This window comes from Mesoplodon bidens (genome assembly GCF_964165515.1).
Source record: "Mesoplodon bidens genome assembly, chromosome: 2".
NCBI lineage: Eukaryota > Metazoa > Chordata > Mammalia > Artiodactyla > Ziphiidae > Mesoplodon > Mesoplodon bidens.
The window spans coordinates 91,399,825-91,420,888 of record NC_138177.1 but is presented as its reverse complement, the minus strand read 5'-3'; the positions used below and the strand labels follow the sequence as shown (position 1 = coordinate 91,420,888).

The 21,064-nt window shown below is 40.0% G+C and overlaps 1 protein-coding gene across 2 annotated transcripts in view; it reads left to right on the top strand.

The window, feature by feature from the left end:
• Positions 1-19,390, top strand: part of NTNG1 (netrin G1) — a gene marked incomplete at both ends in the record, with an annotated part of 346,932 nt that extends 327,542 nt beyond the window's left edge. For both annotated transcript variants that reach the window (XM_081216967.1, XM_081216966.1), the window contains one exon: positions 19,158-19,390. In XM_081216967.1, the coding sequence (XP_081073093.1) occupies positions 19,158-19,390 (233 nt within the window). The remainder of the gene's footprint in view (positions 1-19,157) is intronic.
• Positions 19,391-21,064: the final 1,674 nt, after the last annotated feature.

The window sequence follows — 21,064 nt, the reverse complement described above, 5'->3', positions numbered from 1 at the left end:
CGGAGCACAGGCTCCGGACGCGCAGACCCAGCGGCCATGGCTCACGGGCCCAGCCGCTCCGCGGCATATGGGATCCTCCCAGACCGGGGCACGAACCCGTATCCCCTGCATCGGCAGGCGGACTCTCAACCACTGCGCCACCAGGGAGGCCCCTGAATGCTGTTTTAAAATCATTTTCAATGAATATTTTTTATTTTATTTCTTTTTATTAAACTCTTTATCTCTGAAAAAATGTTATTATTGGATTATTATATAGCATCAGTTCACACTATTATTACCTAAAGTATATCAAAGAGAAAAAAGTTAGGGCAGTTCATTGCTTTTTGCTTTGGCAACTTTGAAAGGACTTCTAAGCATATCATTCAAGAAGACAGAGAAAGAAATTGCATTAATTTGGTTTGAGTCTTAAAACTAGGATAACTTTATTCCTATATTCTTTGTAAAACCCAGGTTCTGCGGTGTTATGTCTTGTTTTCCTAACACAGAGGCCACTAGCTTCAGGTTATGCTATTCATTCAGCCTCAAAATAGAATACATACTTTCTGAAGATCCCATTCTCTGCATTCATTGCTGTTACAGAGTCTTTGAAAATACCCTTGCCAGTATATACAGATGTCAGCCTACATTAAGGAAAGGAAAGGAAGGGGCGGGAGCGAGGCAGGAGTAGAAAGTAAGTCGCCAAGAGAAAAAAACTGTATTTTCAATTTGAGGTTATTTCTATTCAGTCAAGTCTTTTGAAATTATTCACAGTAAAGATTAATGATTCCTTACAGGTAGGGGTAGGCCTTAGCATCCCCACTAGTTTCTCCTGACAAAACCCATTATGCAGTGATGCTAGCAGGAAACCAGCAGGGGAGAGTTTGTTAAAACACCTTCCAAAGGAAGTTCTTTAACCTAGAATCTGGCACAAAGGAGCTGTTCCAACACAGGGTTTTGGAATGTTTAAGAGACGTGCCCACAGCAGCGTTTTCAGACATAGCACACCAGGTACTCCCAGAACAAATAATTTGCTTGTGGATTTACCAGTGGGGGATTTTAAATTACAAATCAGTATCCCTCCTTCCCCAATAGCCAGATGAGCACTGAGGGAGTGCAAATGAATTGATGAGTTAAAGTACAACTGTGGATCCTCTTGTCTGATTTCTGTCTTTGTTCTTTTCTGTTTCTTTCGAACATTGAGAGTAGAAAACAGTTTGCTCTGCTCAAAACACTTCTCAGCACGATGAGTGTGCAGGCTGAGACCCACCTCAGAGCTGCAGATCGGTAGTCCTGGTTCTCATCACAACACTCACGTCATGCCTTGTGCTACACAACTAAGTGGTGCCCCTGCACAGTTCCATGCTGACAGTTCACCAGGAGTACACTCTCAGGCCATTATTGGCCTCTTTTACCATGACATCATTCCTCTGCTCTTTCACTCAGAAAGAGGAGAGCTGATAATACTTTATCAGGCAGGACAGATATTTAGAATTTGGAAAAACTCTGGCAATTAAATCTCACAGAGAAATCCAATAGTTCCTGTTTGTGATATGAAATTATTTCTTCTATGGCCCATGGTTTAACATTGACTTCTTATGAATATTTATATTCCTAACATCTTAGCTGCACTGCCAGGGGAAAAGGCAGTTCTGTTGAAATAATAGTTGTAATCATTTGATAGGTTCCTTTTTTTGACAGCAGTACATCCTTCAGCTTTCACTTTTATACCAAACTAAAAATTAGGAGGTAACCTAGCTGTGGAAACCGATGCTGGAAACTGTCCATCCATCATGAGGAATGATTCTTTCTCTGAGGGGAATTTTCTGCTGGATTGCCAAGTGCATAATATTCCCCTGGAGCAAGTCTACATGAAACAACACTGCTGTGACACGTCCCGTGATATTTAACTCTAAGGGTCTGGCAGCCAATGCATTGGGGTGCTAATTGTATTCTCTAGTTATCATCACGGCTTAAAGACCAGAAGGTCAGAAGAGTTTATCTAATCCTGGGGTAGAAAAGCAATTAAAATCTATCCCAGCCAGGAAAGCTTCCACACAATCCATTATTCCCGCCCTATTTTTAGACCCATAAAGGAAGGATGCTGGGTGAAACAAGCCATAGAAGGCTTCAGTTTATTTAATAAATGTGCATTGAGCATGAACTCTGTGGCAGGTGCTGTTCTGGGTGGCACATTCTCTGGGTGAGAATATGGTGGTAAGAAGACAAACATAGACCCTGCTCTCAAGAGCCCATGAGCTGGTGGGAGGCAGGTGGGAGACAAGGAAAGGAATAAACAGTGGGCAGGCAGACATCACTTGAGACTGGCAGTCAGCCAATGCTTTTCTGAGAAGTTAACACTTTGGCTGAGACCTGAGTATCAAGCAAGAACCCACCATGGAAAGTTGTGGAGGAAGGGTATTCCAGGCAGAGGAAACACCTCCTGAAAAACCCCAGAAGGCAGAAAGGAGCTTGGCCAGTTCAGAAAATGGAAAGAAGCAAGTGTGACTGGAACACAGTGAGTGACAGGGAGGTGGCATGAGATGAGGTAAAAGAAGGAGATGGATATGCACCAGATCACAGGTCCCTGATGGCTAGGACAAGAGGTGTGCATTTAGTCTAAGTGCAGTGGAAGTCAAGCAGGAGAGTGGCATGATATGGGGGTTTAAATTTAAAAATAATAATTCTGGCTACTGTGTGGACAATGGATTGTAGAAGGGGCAAGGGAGGGAGAGTAAGAATGGGACTAACAAGACTACAGTAGTCCAGGTGAGAGGTGTTAGTGGCTTGGACTAGGTTGGGAGAAAAGTAGGTAAGGAAAATGGATGGATTAAGGACATACTATATAGTCTGCGTCTGCCTTTGCTGAGACTCAGTATTAAATCTAAATTTTGAGGCATCTGCAACAGAGATGTGCTTTTTCTATTTTCTACTGCCCTTACCACATGGATGCCTTATAATTGATTAGTATTTGATTCTCTTTGGTAGAGAAGGAAACAGACAAAAAGTAGTAGTCTTCACAGCATTTCAGCATACGGGTGGAGAGCATAGCAATCAGACAGAATAATGAAGGGATTAAGGCCACAGGACTAGGTGACATCCCAGATTTTGGCACCTACAACTTGTGTGACCTTAGGTTATCTACCTTCCCTGAGTCTTGGTTTCTTTTGCTGTAAAACTGTTGAAATGAGAGTACCTACCTTATAAAATAGTTAAGAGGCTTAAATAAATCAGTGCATGGAAAGTACTTAGAATAATGCCTGGTACAAACTAAGTGCTTAATGAATAAATGTTAGCTTTTGTTATTGTTAGTTTGGTTTAACTGAAACCCCTCCCCCCCAAAAGTGACACATATACTGACCTATCAATAGAGACTTTTCTTTTTAGTTACCAAATGGAAGTAGGATGGTGTAGAGAATTTTTTTTAATCTCTTATAAAAAGAAGAGGAATTAACCCCAACATTTAAGAAGCTCTTATTACTTGCCAGATGATTCATAAACAATCATACCTCATTTAAACCTCTCTATAATTCAAATAGTTACCATTTATTGGTAGGCTTTTTATATGCAATATCTATTTTCATCTTCAAAAGTACTTTACCATGTTGTGCCTGTTTCACTGATGTGGAAGCTGAGGTTCAGGGTGGTTACTTGCCCTGACGGAGCCCTATAACCAGTGACACAAGGACCCAAGATTTGATCCACCTCTGCGTGACTTCACAGCCTTTGCTATTTCTTATAAACAGTAGGTGAGAGAGGCTTCCCTGGTGGCGCAGTGGTTGAGAGTCCGCCTGCCGATGCAGGGGACACGGGTTCGTGCCCCAGTCCTGGAAGATCCCACATGCCGCGGAGCGGCTGGGCCCGTGAGCCATGGCCGCTGAGCCTGTGCGTCCGGAGCCTGTGCTCCACAACGGGAGAGGCCACAACAGTGAGAGGCCCGCGTACCACAAAAAAAAAAAAAAAAAAAAAAAAAAAAACCTTAACATTTACTGAGGGACTTTATGTCACACATTGTTGCAATTGCCTTATATGTCTTAATTAATTTATTTAATCAACATAACAGTCCTATGAGGTTATCTCCATTTTATAAATGAAGCAACGGTAGGTCAAATGATTTGCATGGGCTCAGCCAGCTAGTGTTTGGTGGAACCAAGATTTAAATCCAGGCCATCCAAATTATATTTACCTTTATATCTATGTACAGATCTAGATCCAGATCATTTGCCGTAAGGTTTGAAAGGCAGAACTGGTGTCTGAAGGCTGGAAGAGTCAGAGAAGCCATGGGTGTTGTCCATGAGTTAGACATTCAAAAATACGTGGGGAGTTTAGGGAAGGACAGGCCAGAAGCAGAGGCACCAACTCAGAGGCCAGAATACAGCAGTCGAGGGACAGAAAGGCACCAGGCACTGACAGTGCTTTGGTGTCAGAGTAGTTTAAGTTCTAGTCCTACTGCTGTGCTCAGTCACTGCTGGGGCTTGGATAAGATCCACAGGTTTCCTATAAAATGGAAATGGTAATAATAATAATAAGTACCTATCCTGCCAGGTTAGTGGAAATATTCTCCAAGATGACATGTAAAAGTGTCTAGCCTCTTATTTATAATTTATTTTAATTTTGTGTGTGTATGTGTGTGTGTGTTTAAAATAGTGAATAGATTAGCCAGGAGTAGCAAGTTCATACTGGGGAGTGAAAGCAGACAGTGGGGAGATTCTGATCTCCCCACATTGTGGAGGATTCTGACTTCAGAATTATCCATTTTGCAACCACTGAAGGCTGTGAGTGAGAACTCAATCTGGCTATAGCACTTCTGTGCAATAGAAATGCTATAAATATATAAATCCCTTTGATTTAGGGGATAGAGAGTAAACACCATGGGAAAGTATTCTAGAAGAAGAAATGAAGCAATGGATATGGAATATATGAATTTTTTCTATAAAATTCACTTGTTCATTCACTCAAAAGTACTCATACTCATTGGATATTGGACACTAGGCACTCTTCAAGGCTTGCACATACAACTGGGAACAACACAGTCAAAATCCTTATCTTCACAGAGCTTATATTCTATAATAACTCTTTATTAATATAAAGATTATATATATTCAAAGATAAGAATTAGAGATGTTGAAGAAAGTGAAATGTGTTAGAACAAGATATTTTCAAAGCACATCATATGATTTCTCTTTAACCAGCCACCCAAACCTTATTCATCCCTGCTTCATCTAACCTCGCTATGCCTTAGTCTGCTTCATAGAGAGGCACTAACATCTTTTCACTGTTTTAAATAATGTTCTCAGCCTCCCAGTTGTATCCAAACCAATTTATAATGTGTTTTTTTTTTTCTGCCGCTGGATCTGAAAGCTCCCACACATTGCTTGCTAGCCTCTTGACGTCCATCTAACTAGCTCTCCTCTCTCCTGAGATACAGCAGCCTTGCTCTTCTTAGGGAAAACCTTAAAACACCCTTCTACATACTTGCAATGACTTCATTCCCTCCTTTTTATGTCATCTACTGTATAGGTTTATTCTCATCTCTATACCATTTTCTTAACCAATTATGAAAGGATTCCTTTGAATGTTGAGAAAGGACTCTTGAGTACCTCTTTCTAATGCCTCATGTTTGAAGTTTAGTTTCAGTAAAAGTTATATTGCATAAAATTACTTAATGTTACTCCTGAGCTAGTCTAGCATCCCTGTCTTTTTTAAACACTTTCTTTAATAAGGACTTTTGTCCATTTTCCTCTTCATTAAAGAAAACTAAATAAATTGCCGTTGTTATTTTCATGTAAGGGACTATAGTATTGAAAGATGATATTTTTCAAATCAAAGAGTATTTAAGCACCAAAGAAGCTGAAATTATTAATGATGAAAATGAACTAAAAGACACAAGAGCATCCACTTTGTGAAGTTACATTATCTAATGAGACATAAATACATGAAGCTATAAAAATAAACACTATTTCTGTGGCTCTTCCATTCTGTCTTTTTATTTTAGGACTTTGAGCAGTGCCTGGCACTTAAAAAAGCACTTCATAATAATCATTGAGTTGAATGATCTCTCATGCTCACAAGAGCCCTGTAAAATGGCCTCTGCTACAGATAAAGAAACAGAGGCGCAGAAATTCAGATTGGAGAGCCACGAGTGGTGATGTCAGTGTTCGAACCCAGGCTTCTGGACAACACCACAGTAAATAATTAAGTACTAAACTTTGCAGTTCAAATTTTGAGTGTCTCAGGAATTTAACAATGGGCAAAGACAATGTGAGTTGCAATGGTGCGTTGTGACTTTATTGAAAAGGTATGCTTATGACTTGTCCGTAATTGTAACCCCTTTGTCCTTTCCTAGCCTCACTAATGTATTTTAGATTACTTAAATGTCTGGTCCCCAGTGCAGTGACAAATACGTTTTTGAAAATTAGCAGTCATTTTATTTGGATCCTGGCATCCCTAAATGACTCATCATCATTTTGCACATTCTCTTGATTCCATAATGTTGTTTTCCTCACCTTGAATTTATTGACACCAATTCATTTTGCCTTGACATTGGCATTAACAGGGAAATGGCTTTGTTTCATCCTGACATTATAAAATCACCTCCCAAGACTTGGTTTGACATTGTCAGGAGGTGGTTATGGTGACAGCAAGGCCACAGAAGACAAGAGTGAATTACAGTGATTCCCAGGGAAAAAAAAATCATTAAGAAATTTACTGCTGTGTGATTTCAGTAGCTATTTTTCATACTTAAATATCCCTGCTGTTTAAAAATCCTAAGAGGGCTTAGACCGTATTTAGAACACTCCTGCCAAGTATATATAGGAAAAATTAAGTCTCTAAGGAGACATTTGGCTATAGCTCGACAAACAGGAACCCCAAATTATGTTTTAGCTTTACAAAGTGCTCAAAGACATTGAAATTCTGTCTCAAAAAAAAAAAAAAAAAAAAAAAAAAAAAAACGTGCATGTGAATTAATGACACAATTATCTTCTTTCAGCCACAGATACTTGAATATCTTAATGCTGACTATCAAAGGCCTGTAGTATGGCTCTTCCTCCTACTCAGAATGTGAACTGTTTTACAAATCTGTCTTCAGCATTGAATGGGGCTGTATGGATTGTCTTTTACAATTCTTAAAGAACACCAAGTCCTTTTTCTTGCATTCTTCTAAGTTCCATGATGATCTCTCACCTCCACCCCAGTGCCACATAGAACAGCTCCATCTGCACTTTCCTTTAGCCTGTTTTCCAAATTTAACTAGTCACGTTCCAATTAAAAGAAACATGTCACTAAGTTCCTTCAGGGCCATGTTTCTTTACCTTCATATTACCCGCAATGCCAAGATTGTGAGAGGTAATACGTTGTGACTAATGAAACATGAAGGGAATGCTTCTGATCTTTTAACTCATCTGCCTACCCTTGCTTCTTCCCCTCCCTCCATCCCTTCCCAAAGTATTCATTGTATCATTAAAGGAAAAAACCCCAAACTAATCACCATTCTCTTCTAGCTAATATTCTTCATTATGGAATCACTTATGAGAAGCCTTGACAAATCATGACATACAAGCTGAGCTGCAATGTCAAAGCTGACCAGCGATTTTTCGGTGTGTCCCTAGATAGCTTTCTCCCATTCCCCGCCAAATATCTATCCCTTCCCTTAACTCCAGAGCATGAGTTAACCCCAGCTTAACTCTGCATCTCATGCTCAGCAGAAGCCTTACCTCCCACTCCACAGAAACTGAAAGGAGGCCACCAAGGAAAAGTTCCTTCTACTTCCTGCTCTCCAACCTATGAGCTGTATATCCATTTGTATTGATATCAGTCTACTAATAATAGATTTGTATCCACCACTCAGAAGGAGGCAGAGAACAAAGGATGAATTTTATTTACTTGCTTAATAAATATTTATCGGGCATCTATTTGTGCCAGGGACGGGGCTGAATATTCATGATACAGCCACAATGAACAGGTCACAGATATAGTGCAGGCATGTACAAGTGTAGCAGGTATGAGTCTCCCACAAACTCAAGTAGTATGAAATATGCTTTCTTTAGGTTCAATCTGACTATGAGCCCCTCTACTGGAAAGGTGGTGGGAAATTCAATTACAGTCCTCACTATGGCTTGATCTTCAAATGTAAAAATGTCCCCTCATTTTGCATCAGTCTGCACTAGTTCACAATGAGATGGCCCTTGGGCTACAGATCACTTTAGCTCAGGAGACACTACTGGTTCCATTCACACCTGAGGCTGTACAGTGTTCTGCAAGGCAATGAATCCTTGTGTCTAAGTCTCTCTTATGAGTATAGGATTGTGTATGATTATAGGATTGTGTATGAGTATAGGATTGTGTATGAGTGTAGAACTGTGTATGAGTATAGGATTGTGTATGAGTGTAGAATTGTGTATGAGTGTAGGATTGTGTATGAGTGTAGAATTGTGTATGAGTATAGGATTGTGTATGAGTGTAGAATTGTGTATGAGTATAGGATTGTGTGTGAGTGTAGAATTGTGTATGAGTATAGATTGTGTATGAGTATAGGATTGTGTATGAGTGTAGAATTGTGTATGAGTATAGGATTGTGTATGAGTATAAGATTGTGTATGATTATAGGATTATGCCTTTCCTGAGATAGTTTTTGTAGACATTTAAGATAATTGGTAGTTTGACTAGAAATATATATTAATAACAAATACTGAAATGTGGCAAAATATGGTCACTTGATTCATTTATTGAAATTACCTTTATCATCTCAGTAAAAGATACTTTTATTTTCTCAAGTAAAATTCTTTTTATTAACATTTTTAATATTTTCAAAGGACTATACATTTATTCCAGGCAATTTGGAAAGAGTAAAAAGTATAAAGATGAAAATTAAAGTTACTGAAATCACTTGCACGCCTACCAGACAGAGATGAACACTGGTCACATTTCGTTAGACTCTGTTCCAGTACTTTCTCTAAAGTTTATGTTACAAAAGGTACATGGAGAGGTATATGTCTGTACTTAGGGGGATCGCACTAGATAAATATTTGTACTGCTTTCTCTTCTGACATAATGATATGTACTTTGAAATGGTGGTTTATACCCTGATGTATGTTGCCATTGTGTGTGACTATGCCTCCCAATGAATGCCATCTTTCGCCTTGGGCAAAAGAGTAGAGGTTGCACCTTTTTATTAAACTAGACAAGTGCATTTTCTGATACCAGATGAGAAACTCTGTGATTTCTCAGCACCATTTTTATGAGCACCTTGCCTACGTCTGTGTCTGAAGGTGTTGACCTAAATAGGATTTCAATACATCATTAAAGATCGCTTTAGGAAAGGTGCCCAGCCTTTGGCTTGTGGGATTCTCAATGAATTAATTATTTCTCAACATCAGCAAAGGTTTTTTTTCAGTTTGCAACAGCTAAAAACTTGGGGTGTTTGGGCAGTGCCTCTAGCTCCTGCATTCAAGTCACCTGTTATCTCATTCACGCTAGCTGGGTTACCGCATACTGCAGGCATAGGCTCCTTCAAATGAACATGGCTTTCTTATGATGTTTTGAGTAGAATTTCCTTTGATTCGACAAGAGCAAGTGTCACTCCCATAATCAGTGCTTTGATATTAGATGAATAAGAATAGAACTGCTGCTCTCTAATGTCAGAACCTGCTGTACTAGATTACCCAGACATGTCTGACCACCTGCTGACAGCTCCACATTTTTCCCTACAGCCCCTTTAGCTCTGCTCCTTGGCCTCATTACACTGAAACAAAGTAGGCTGGATGCTGTCACACGGGGATCATGCCACCAGCGTCACTGTCCCATGATGGATACAGGCACAGACAGGAGTATAGGTTGAGAGCAGGAAAGCAAGGATGTTTTCACTTGATGGCTCCCAGGTTTCAGTCTAGATAGATACTGTATCCCCTGCTTTACCATCACAGAAGCTAAAGTTTGGCCAAGGGGCAGTACCTCCCTGGTATTCTGAAAACACACCTTATGTACTCTGATTGGTACAGGAGAATGCTCATTGAATGCAAGTATACAAGTCACCTTTGAGAAAACAGGCACTGCTGGTCCAATCTGACCTTGCAAGTACACAGCAGTTGAATTCAAATATTCAATAACTGCATGTTTGACCTCATGCTGTCTCAAGATTCATATCTACAGAGGACATATACAGATGATGTCTTTGAGCGAGGAAATTCACTTCCTTTTCACTTCAAGTACCTTGCATTAGATATGTAGTGATTAATTCATTATTCTGGCAGATGTAAAGCTAAGCACCCTGCTCTTCCACTCTGAGCTTCTAGCATTAGGAGAGATTGGGAAGGTATTGAACATTAACAAAGTATACTTAGGTTGTGTTTTATATTTTTTAAAACACCACCACATAATTCCTCTTGAAGCTCCCAACAACTGTGAGGTCGGTGAATAGGACAAGTGTTATTATCCTTGCTTTAGAAGTGAGGAAATAGAGGCAAAAGAGGTTAAACGATTTCCCCAAGTTCATCCAGCCCATTAACCACAGAGACCAGACTTGAATCACAAGTTCTTCACCTAATTCTCTTCATACCACCTCATACTTTTAGTGAGGTGAAAAACTATCTCTGTTCAGTGGGGCACCAGCAGGCAAAACCGATCAAGCCAAGCAGCCACCTAAGTCATCACCAGGACTATAATATTGGAGAAGTCCAACTGTTATCATGTATTTGATGAAAAAGAGGAAGAATTCCTCACTCTTTGCCTTTTAAGATGATAGGCTTTCCATGAGAAATATTCATGCAAATCACAGAGCTCAAGAGAACTTTAGGAACACCTACTTCAAACTCTTTCTCTAACTTTATAGCTGTCACTAGAATGTGAACTCCACAGAAGCAGCTGCATGGTCCGTCTGGCTCACACTGTGGGCTCAGCATCTAGAACAGTACCTGATTGGATGATGGATGGATGGATGGATGTCACTAAGTGGTTTTGTGTTATGTCCAAGGCCTTACGGCAAAGTGATGACTAGTCAGAACTAGAACTCAGGTTTTATGACTCTTAATCAGTGTTTTTTACCACTAAGCCATATCCCCAATCATGGCCAGACATAAGTAAGAAAAGATAGGAAAAATGTACCTAGAATTCCCCAAAAGGCCACTAGACAACTGTCTGTAAAGTTTCTTCTACATACCAGGAGCTAACCTGTAGGTTCAGTTTTACCTCTCTCATCTCACAACTTAGTAAAACAGCCGCCAAGGCTGAATAAATGGGTCATAATCACAGCTCTTCATCTCCCTGCCACAGACTCTCAAATACCTAAATCAGAACTGAATGTTGCACACATGCCTTTGTTATTAGCCTGTTTGGTGGAGGTTATTTGCTCTTTGACGTTTCTTTGAAAAGGACAGGAACATTTGGAACATCTTTCCCTCAGCAATCCTAGGCTTGTTTCAGGTGGTGAAGGTAGAGGTCACTTTATTAATACAGCCATCAAGGAAGGCTGTCATGGTAACACATTGCCTCGATTCCTTGAAGTGCAGGAGACAAAGCCAAAAAGAGAAACTTTCAAGTCTATAAATACAGACCCAGCATTGCTCAAGCCTAGCAGCTCACTGACAGGGCAAACCTAAATGTATAGCTTTGAACAAGACCCAGACAGAAGAAAGAAACCTTCCCTGTGGTAATGTAATGGGTCATCATGACTATAACAGGAATAAGTGACCCTTCAGGTCATAAAAGAAAAGAAGAATAGAACAAGTATCTATACTAAGTCCTAGCTGGTGTCCTCTTTGCACATTTTGGTTCCCTCTCTAGGTCTGCTTTTTCCATACCTTCCAGAAAGGACTAATAGAGGGAAAAGGAATCAAGGTCTTATAATTCACATTTTGACAATAGTTTGCAGTTTAGGAAGAGGAAAAAATGAATGACAATCAAGAAACTTACAAAAAACAAGTTGAAGGAGCAAATGATTTAGCCACATCCCTGTGACTCTTATTATCCAAGCTAGAAGAAAAATAGAAAGAAGTGAAAGAAGGAGGAAGAAATGCTGCTTGTCCCTATTCTTTCACTGTGAAAATTCCTAGTGTTTTTGTAAACTTGTAGCAACTGTGGGAGTTTATTTATCTACTATGGTGGCTTGCTTACTGAAGCTATGATCAGAGCTATTAGAACACCTTGCTGACTTCAGCCTTTCCATCAGGGTTCCACACTTCATCTTTTTGCAGCATAACTCTGTTTGGGTCTAACATTAATACTATAACCTTACCTATCAAGGGCCACAGATTATCTTGGTTTGAAAGCATTCCTAATATTGAAGCATCACGGGATTATAGGATATATGGTGTGATATTGGACACACCATAATGAATTTATTTCTATCAATAGTAAAATGATCCTTTAGAATATAGTCAAGCTATTACCAAAGTAGTATTAGCTTTTTCTGTATCTAAGGATTATATTTTATTATAATAAAAAGAATCCTGTCTAGCAAATAACAATTTGTATCCAATACTAGAACAAGTTTTGTGTAAGAGATTAAAAATGAACCTTCACTATTTATTGAGATAGCACATTGTTAATTTGTCAAAAGCAGTGTAGAAAGAATCGGGACATGCTTAATGTAAATACTTAACAAAATAAGGTCAGCGTTTTCAATTTGAGGCAAATCCACACTGAAGGGCACCAAATAAAGAAGTGATAACTGCAAAGTGCTTATTGGGTAGAAATCCCTAGTTGGATTTTTAATCTGCAATGCTATGCAAGATGAAATGGAGATAATGCCAGGATTTTGTAAATGGGTGTTTATCTTCATGCCAGTTCTATCAACTGGTGGTAAATGCCTGAAACTGTTACCAAGTCCAAGCTCATACTGCTTGCTACACAACAGGCCAATAAATTGAGAGAGGAGCTGTTGGGGCAAGGAATAGCAACTTTATTCAGAAAGCCAGCAAACTGAAAAGATGGTGGACTCATGCCCCAAAGAACCATCTTGCCTGTATTAGAATTCCGGCTTCTTTTATTCTAAAAGGGGAGGGAGTAAAGTCAAATATTTCCTGGTTCTGGTCAGCCTCTGGAACGGATGTATTAGTTTCTTCCTCCCTGCAGTCATTCACAGGTGGGCCTGGTCAGGATGTTTCCTGTGAGCTAAACAAAGGTATTTTAGCTTAATGCTCATTACCTGGGAGGCAGGGTTCCCAGAGATGGGCCATTATGTATAACTTCAGCTTATAGGTGACATCCCTTTAGTGATTAGCTTGAAATAGAATACAAAATGTTCTTATTACAAAACCTTGTGTTGAAAGGAATTCTGAAGTTTAGTGCAAGAGAATGCCATGATTAAGTAGCTATGTTTTCTATGCAGAGGGAGAGGAAATCAGAGCATATGCAACATATTTGCCATTCCCAAGCTAGACCTTGATATTTTTGGTATTTTATGTATGAGCTGATTTGAATTTGGAGCTCTGCCAGAATGTGTTGGAACTCTAGAAGATGCGAAATTTAATGCTATCAACAAAGCCCTCCACCCAGTGTGGTATGAAAACAGATCAGTTGGTCAATACAAATGAAAGCCTACTGAGGATCTACAGAGGAGTTACTTATGTTGTCTTGGGGAGCATAGAATGCATTTCACACTGTGCAGCACATTCACTGCATTTCTCCTGACTGTTCTCTTCTATGTGAAGAGCAGTAATCTGTAAATTGGGAGACCTGGATGCTAGATCTAGAGCTACCCTTGTTTTCGGTTTCCTCGTCTAGAGCTTGTCTAGATAGTTTTTGAAGTTTCCTCAAGCTTTGATTTTACTATTTCTGTCAGAGCAAGGTAGGATGAATTACATGACAAGGGTGATTTTGGTTCCTCTTTAATTGTGAGCAATACTAAATGGTCTGTCTTAGACCATTTAGATCCCAGTCTTCTGATTTAACTCCCCCAGGAAGATAATCTGCTCTTATATTTCAGCTTTGAGTACTACATTCGTCTTAATTCCTATGGTTCTGCACCTGAAGACTCACTCTCTCTGATCTAAAGTCACCAAGGCATCTTCATTCTCCTTTCCCCAATATACGTAAGGACACCCGCCCATCTTCTTTACTGTGGCTGATACCCTGATCCAGACCTTCAACCTTTTATCACCAACATTAATTGAGGAGTAATTCTTTGTTTGGTGGGGGAGGAGGCTGCCCTGTTTATTGCAGGATATTTAGTAGCATCTCTACCCACTAGATGCCAGTAGCATGCCCTCCCCCGAGGTGTGACAACCAAACACATCTCCAGACATTGTCAAATGTCCCCTGGAAGACAAAATTCATCCACTGTTGAAAACTACTACTTTAGACTGACAATCAAAGACCTCTATTAAATGTTAATTCCTCCAATCCTTTCTCTATTCTAAAATCCCTTCTGCCACATTCTATCAAGAGCATGCAATGCTTATTTTGCATATTTCCTTTATCCAGCTCAAAGTGCCCTTCCTCTCATACTCTTCCTGTCTATTTATTCCTAGATACAGCCAACCACAGCAGGAAGACTTCTATGATTAATTTTATAACCTCATTTCATTACTGCATTTTGTTGAGATCTTTTTTTCTCAGCATCATTCCTGGTCTTTCCTTCTCTGCCTATGGCTTAAATGCTGATATTCTTCAGGGTTCTAGCTGCAGTCTTCATTTTGACTTAGTCTATATTCTAGCAGGATGAGGTCTTCTATTCCTTTCTCTTCACTTTTTGTAACAATGACCACCATCACCCCTGCTCCAAATCTGTATCTCCAAGATGAACTACCTCCTGAACTGTTAACTAGTTTTTCCAACTAATAACAAGACCCCTGCAGAAGAGCCTACAGATCCTTCCAAGTCAATAGGTCAAAAAAAAAGTTTATTTTCTTCCCTGACCAAACATTTCCTCCAATCTTCTTTTCTTAATAAATTACATTATGATGCATCCAAATGCCAAAAACAGGAACCTCAGACTCTCTCTTACCTATTTCAAATAACCTGTCTCCAAATCAGTTCCTTCTTCCTTCTCCCCATTGCTCTAACCCAGACCAAGCCTATTTTATTGAGGTATCTGGTCACCTTGCCTCCAGCCTGTCCTTTCTCAGGTCTAGCCTCACTTTTTCTCCCCCTTTAAATCACCACCCTGCCCAAAGGTCTTTGACAGCTTCCCATTGCCTATTATCTAAACTCTGTAGAATGTTATGTAGAACCTTCAGATCCAGGCCATGCCATTCCTTCCTCATTCATCATTCACCAACATTTTCCATGTGTCTCTCAGGCTCCAGTGAGAAAACTGAACCCACACTATGTGTTTCAACGGAGAGAGAGAATTTACTAAGGGGAATGGTTAAACAGGTGCTTTAGAATTTAAACATGAGAAGAGGACACTGAAATAACGCAGAGATAGTAAATGTGTAAGTAGGGAGCAGTTATCTCTCTTGGGCTGAGGAATCACAGGAAAGAGGATGGGGTTATTGGAAACTAACAGTTTGTGTATGGACACCAAGGGGGGAAAGCAGTGGGGGGGTGGTGGGATGAACTGGGAGATTGGGGTTGACATATATACACAAATATGTACAAAATAGATAACTAATAAGAACCTGCTGTATACTAAATAAATAAAATATTAAAAAAAGAAAAACAAAACAACAACAACAAAAGACCTCATGGATAATCCTCTCTCTTCTATCTATAACTGATTTATCAATAAATAACCACTGATTAATTATTAAAAAGAAAAAGAAACTAACAGTTTGGAGGAGAGACCCCACAGATGTAGGACCCGTACCTCTTAGGAGGGGTAATGCCTGGCTGCTGCTCTTACCTCTGAAATGCTAGGCAGGGACCCCTTGGAGCTGGGGCTCAAACCTCTAGAGAAGGAATGCTGCCAGGTTGGTGTAGAAACCTCTAAGGGTGAGATTGAAACTGGATCTGAAAAGGCTGAGCCCCAGAACCAACTGCTGCTTTTGGGGTGTAGGGCCATTGCTGGGGCAATACTCTTAGGAAGAGCCATGAATCAGGAAAAGGGAAATCTCTGCTTCCTTCCTCCTACCTCCTCTGTTCCCTCTAGTGTGCCCTGTTGGCAGAAACCAGGAGACAGCTTGCAGGGTTTCAGCCTCCACAACAGAAGGAAAGATGGATTTAGAGTTGAGAGACAAATGGTTAATAACCAGCACGATGTATTTTCACGTCTTCTTGCCTTTACTGATACAGTTTCCCCACCCATAATGTTCTTTCTACCAATATCTGCCTGATGCATGTCATTGTTCAAATGCAATCTCCTTTCTATAGTCTTCTCTAGTCTCCCCCCAAATAATTATTTATACCAGCATCTGAGTTCCCCTAGCAGTTGGCAAATACTTCCTTTATAGTTTTTTTTTAATATTGTATCATAATTACTTCTGTGTATGTTCATTTTTTTGTTTTCTGCAAAACTGTGAGCTCCTTTAGGGCAGGCAGAGTTATAACCATACAGTCTAGCAGGGCACCTGGCACACAGCAGATGTTGATTGAGCTGGATGGAAATGATGAAAACATTTTAATGAAATTAATATTAGATTATTTCTTGTATATATTTTATCTTCCCAACCAGATGTGAACCTTATAAGAGCAGAGATCATGCTTTCTATTTCTTTTATTTTTTTCATGGTGGTCAGTACAAGGTTTCATATGCTGAAGAAGAGCTCAGTGACATTTGTTAACCACCTAGTTTATTCATTAAGCACCACAAATTTGATTCAAAATGACATGAAGGTGGAGCATAAGTTTATGAATAGCAGGTAAGATTTGTAGTTAGGTTTAGATGTACTTCTAGCACATGATTCCAACAGAGAGATCTGTGCATATGGTAAAGTTCTGTATTTGTTGAATAGCACAATCAAGAGACCAAATGTAGTGTGTCTTGAAGTGAATTCTAAAGTAATTAAATATATTCCAGGTTTCATTTTTTCTGCTTATCTTTTACAGAAAACATATTACCCCAACTGATGTGATTATTAATCCTGGGTTACATCTGGTCCTTGAATATTTATTAAATTTCTCATAGTCATCAACATCAAGTAGTAGATTATTTAAATGTAGGAAAGGTATTGAATTTTAACTTAATCACAAGCTTCTTGAAAAAAAGAAACCTCTGTTCAACAACTGATTTACATTCAGGTCCAAGAAGAAGAAAAATAGCTTTTTTTTTTTCTTAAGGGGAGTGATATTTAATTAACTATTGATTCCTTCTCAATTACTCAAGGCAAGCAATTATCAATATTGATGGAAACAATATTTCCCTATGTGTAGTGCCCAAATGAAAGGAAATATCCCATTCAGCGATCTGCTGCCTGGAACAAGAAATGCTGAGAATCTTTAACTTTAAATAGAAATAGTTATTTGGATCTGTTTATTCCATGTTGTCCCAATTAAACAGATATTTCCTAAAGTGTAAGCAAAACAAAATCCTGAAAACCTATGTATGCTTTCCAAATTAACAACCACCAAAAAAAGAGGCTTTTTGTCAGTTTTGACCATGAATTTAACCACTCTACCCTTGTACACTTTGCCTCAAAGCTACAGATCTTGACATTTTAAACCATGACTCATAAAATACTATAATTTGGGTCTAATATTCATGGTTTCTAAGCCACCCAATGAGAGGTAGCTTACATAAACATTAGAACCCCTGGAACACTACCTTGTATATCAATATTTTGAGCCTGAAGGATTTATAGGCCTTAATAGTCACTTCTAACATTTACAGATAGCAAATGTGGGTACATTTGAAAATTAAAGCAATCCATTATGCAACTATATTAGAGGTCGCCAAGGAATTGTTGTGGAAGGTGGGAAAATAGGGCCCTGTTTAGGGCACTTTGTTTTAACTCTGTGAGCATCCACCACCATCTTTTTTCAGCTCATTTGCACACAGAGCATTAGCATGTTTGCGTTTAAGAAGCTTCTTTTGAAGGTGACATACTATTGAACATAATGAATGGACAATGCAATATTCTCTATTGAATTATTACTTGGGAGATGAGGGTTTTTTAAATACTTTACACTTGATAGTAATAGTAAGTGTGTGTGTGTGTGTCTGTGTGTGTTTAATTCATGTGGTATCCCTGGGGAAATTTGACTATGACATTTTAAAAAAATGAAGAATGTTATAATTTATAAGAAGCTACTTTTTCTGCTCTGCGCCCTGCCCCCCCCTTCCAGAGTGGTTCTATATATTAAGTGCTTAAACAGCATATGTTGCTGGCAAGTGTTCTTGGCTCTTTTGCTCTTTGGTGTTGTTTTAATTTCTCTGTGTTCTATTTATCATTCTGCTAAATCAGTGAAACCTTGATTATCTAAAATAATAGGAGACATGGAATTAATGAGGATAACTAGTTTTTTGAAGGAATAAGAAATTATTAGAGATGCAAGTTACGTGACAGGGACTGTGAATGGATTTTAGTGTCTGAAATTGCTTGCTTGATTTATTCCAACTGATTCTATAAATTGATGGACATAGTGAAATTTTGATAATCAGGGTTTCACCGTTGCATTTATTATTATTCCTGGAAATCAAGGTAACCTTGGACTCTACTTGCTATGTTTACAAAGCAATAAATATCGTAATAGGCTGTTAGGGGCAAATGGGACTGCTCTTCCTCACATTCCTGCCGTGAAAAGCTTTCTGTCTTCGGATCTGGCTGCTGCCTCACCGGGAGCCTGCTGCTTGCCCCCTGCCCCATGCTTGGCCGTGGGTTCCTCCTGCCTTCCTGCATGCAGCCCTGGAATCACCTGCAGGGAGAATGGCCCACCCCTTAGAGGTTCTTGGTCATTTTAGCAATACTGCTTTGCATTTTAATTCCATTCATCTGGCCTCAAAGTTCTGCATTCTTGTATCAGGCGCTATCCTTGAAACACCCTGGAGGTCACAACAGGTCCCAGTTCCATGAAGAGAAGATACTGCCAAACCAGGAGTATCGCATTACTTTGTATTTGATAGCCTGAAATGGACAATGATCATATCCAAGATTGCAGCAAAAATCTATATGAAAAGAATTAATATGATCAAAACAAAGGCAGCAGACTACATTTGTTTGGAAATTGGAGTCACATGCTTAGTTTGCGGAGGGGAGGGGGGAGCACAAGATCGATAGAGATTTTTTTAAAGCTGAAAACATGATGTAGCAGATGAACTTAAATTGATTCTGCTTCTCCTCCCCGCGCCCCCCTCCCTCGTTCTGCAGCGAATGTCTGCGACAACGAGCTCCTGCACTGCCAGAACGGAGGGACGTGCCACAACAACGTGCGCTGCCTGTGCCCCGCCGCGTACACGGGCATCCTGTGCGAGAAGCTGCGGTGTGAGGAAGCGGGCAGCTGCGGCTCCGACTCGGGCCAGGGCGCGCCCTCGCGCGGCTCCCCCGCGCTGCTGCTGCCGCTGGCCGCTCTGCTGGGGACAGCCGGCCCCCTGGGGATCTAGGCGGCGCATCCAGCCACCAGACGGGTCCGGCCGTGGGGAAGCAAACACAGCCCCAGCATTTGCTACTAACATAGGAAACCCACCCTCAGACCCCCCCCACTCAAACACAGTGTACAAACTAAGAAGGCCCAACTGAACTAAGCCATATATAACAGCCGTGGACAGCACACCGGAGTCAAGACTAGTAATTTCTGACTCCAGAGGCGTTGGCAGCTGTTGATATTATCCCTGCAAATCACATTGTCCGCTGCAGAGCTTATCGCCGATTGGAAAGGCTGTGACAGCCCCCCAAAAGGAACGACAAAAAACAACAACAACAAATCAACCAACCTAAAAACATTTGCTACTCGCACGTGGTGTGCCCCCCCGCACCACCTGGCCCCGTGTGTGAACCAACCAAACTGAAGCATCCTTTGCTGGCAGTGCATTGTGGGTCTAAGGAAGTGTGTTACAAGCTGCCATATTGGCCTGCTTCAGTCCCTGAACCCCTTCCAACCTGTGCTTTGGTGAACGTTGCTCTGTAACCCTTGTTGGTTGAAAGATTTCTTTGTCTGGTGTTAGTAATGCACATGTGTAACAGCCCCCTTCAAAAGCTCAAGCCAGTCGTACCCCATATATCTTAGCAGCACTGGGTCCACCCAGTGCTAGCACACATCCACTGTCCAAGAGTGGCTGTAGGAAAAAAAAGAAAGTGTATCTATCCTTTTGTATTCAAATGAAGTTATTTTTCTTGAAATACTGTAATATGTAGATTTTTTGTATTCTTGCCAATTTGTGTTACCAGACAATCTGTTAATGTATCTAATTGGAATCAGCAAAGACTGACATTTTATTTTGTCCTCTTTCCTTCTGTTTTGTTTCATTGTGCAGAGATTTCACTGTAAGGGCAACGAACTTGCTGGCATCAAAGAATATCAGTTTACATATATAACAAGTGTAATAAGATTCCACCAAAGGACATTCTAAGTGTTTTCTTGTTGCTTTAACACTGGAAGATTTAAAGAATAAAAATTCCTGCATAAACGATTTCAGGAATTTGTATTGCGATTTCTTAAGATGAAAGGAGCAGCCACCAAGCAGATTCACACTCGCTTTACTGATTTCTATGTGGACTGAATACACTCAGCTGATGAATTTAGTAACCAGAAAGGTGGATTGGTGTTCACTAGCTTGGACAACTTCTGCAAAATATGAGACTATTTCTACTTGGGAAAAATTATAACAGCAAAAAAAAAAAAAAATCTAAGTGATTGCCAAGATTATGCCAAAGCCTGTTGGCAGAGTACTAAGAGACTTTTATTTTTAAGTCGTGCTATTTTCACAGATTGATGTGATCATGTGACTCTAGGGATGCTGATCTATGTATCTTTCCAATTACAGTGTTTACATGGAGTATCGTAAGAGGCAACCTGGGGAACCAGGAAAGCCGCAGGGAAATTGAGTGATTAGCAATTTGACTTTGAATACATTCAGACTAAGTATTTACAGAAATATCAAAATATACAGCAGCAAGTAGACATACCTGCTGTTCCTGAGGATAAAGTTTGTTTAAGTACTGCCCAAGGTGTAATAAATTCTTGTTTCTGCCTTTTATTAGGCCAATTACTGTGCAAAACAGCAAGGCAGGGAGAGGGGGGGAGAAGCACTGCAAAGTTTCAAAGTGACTAAAACAGT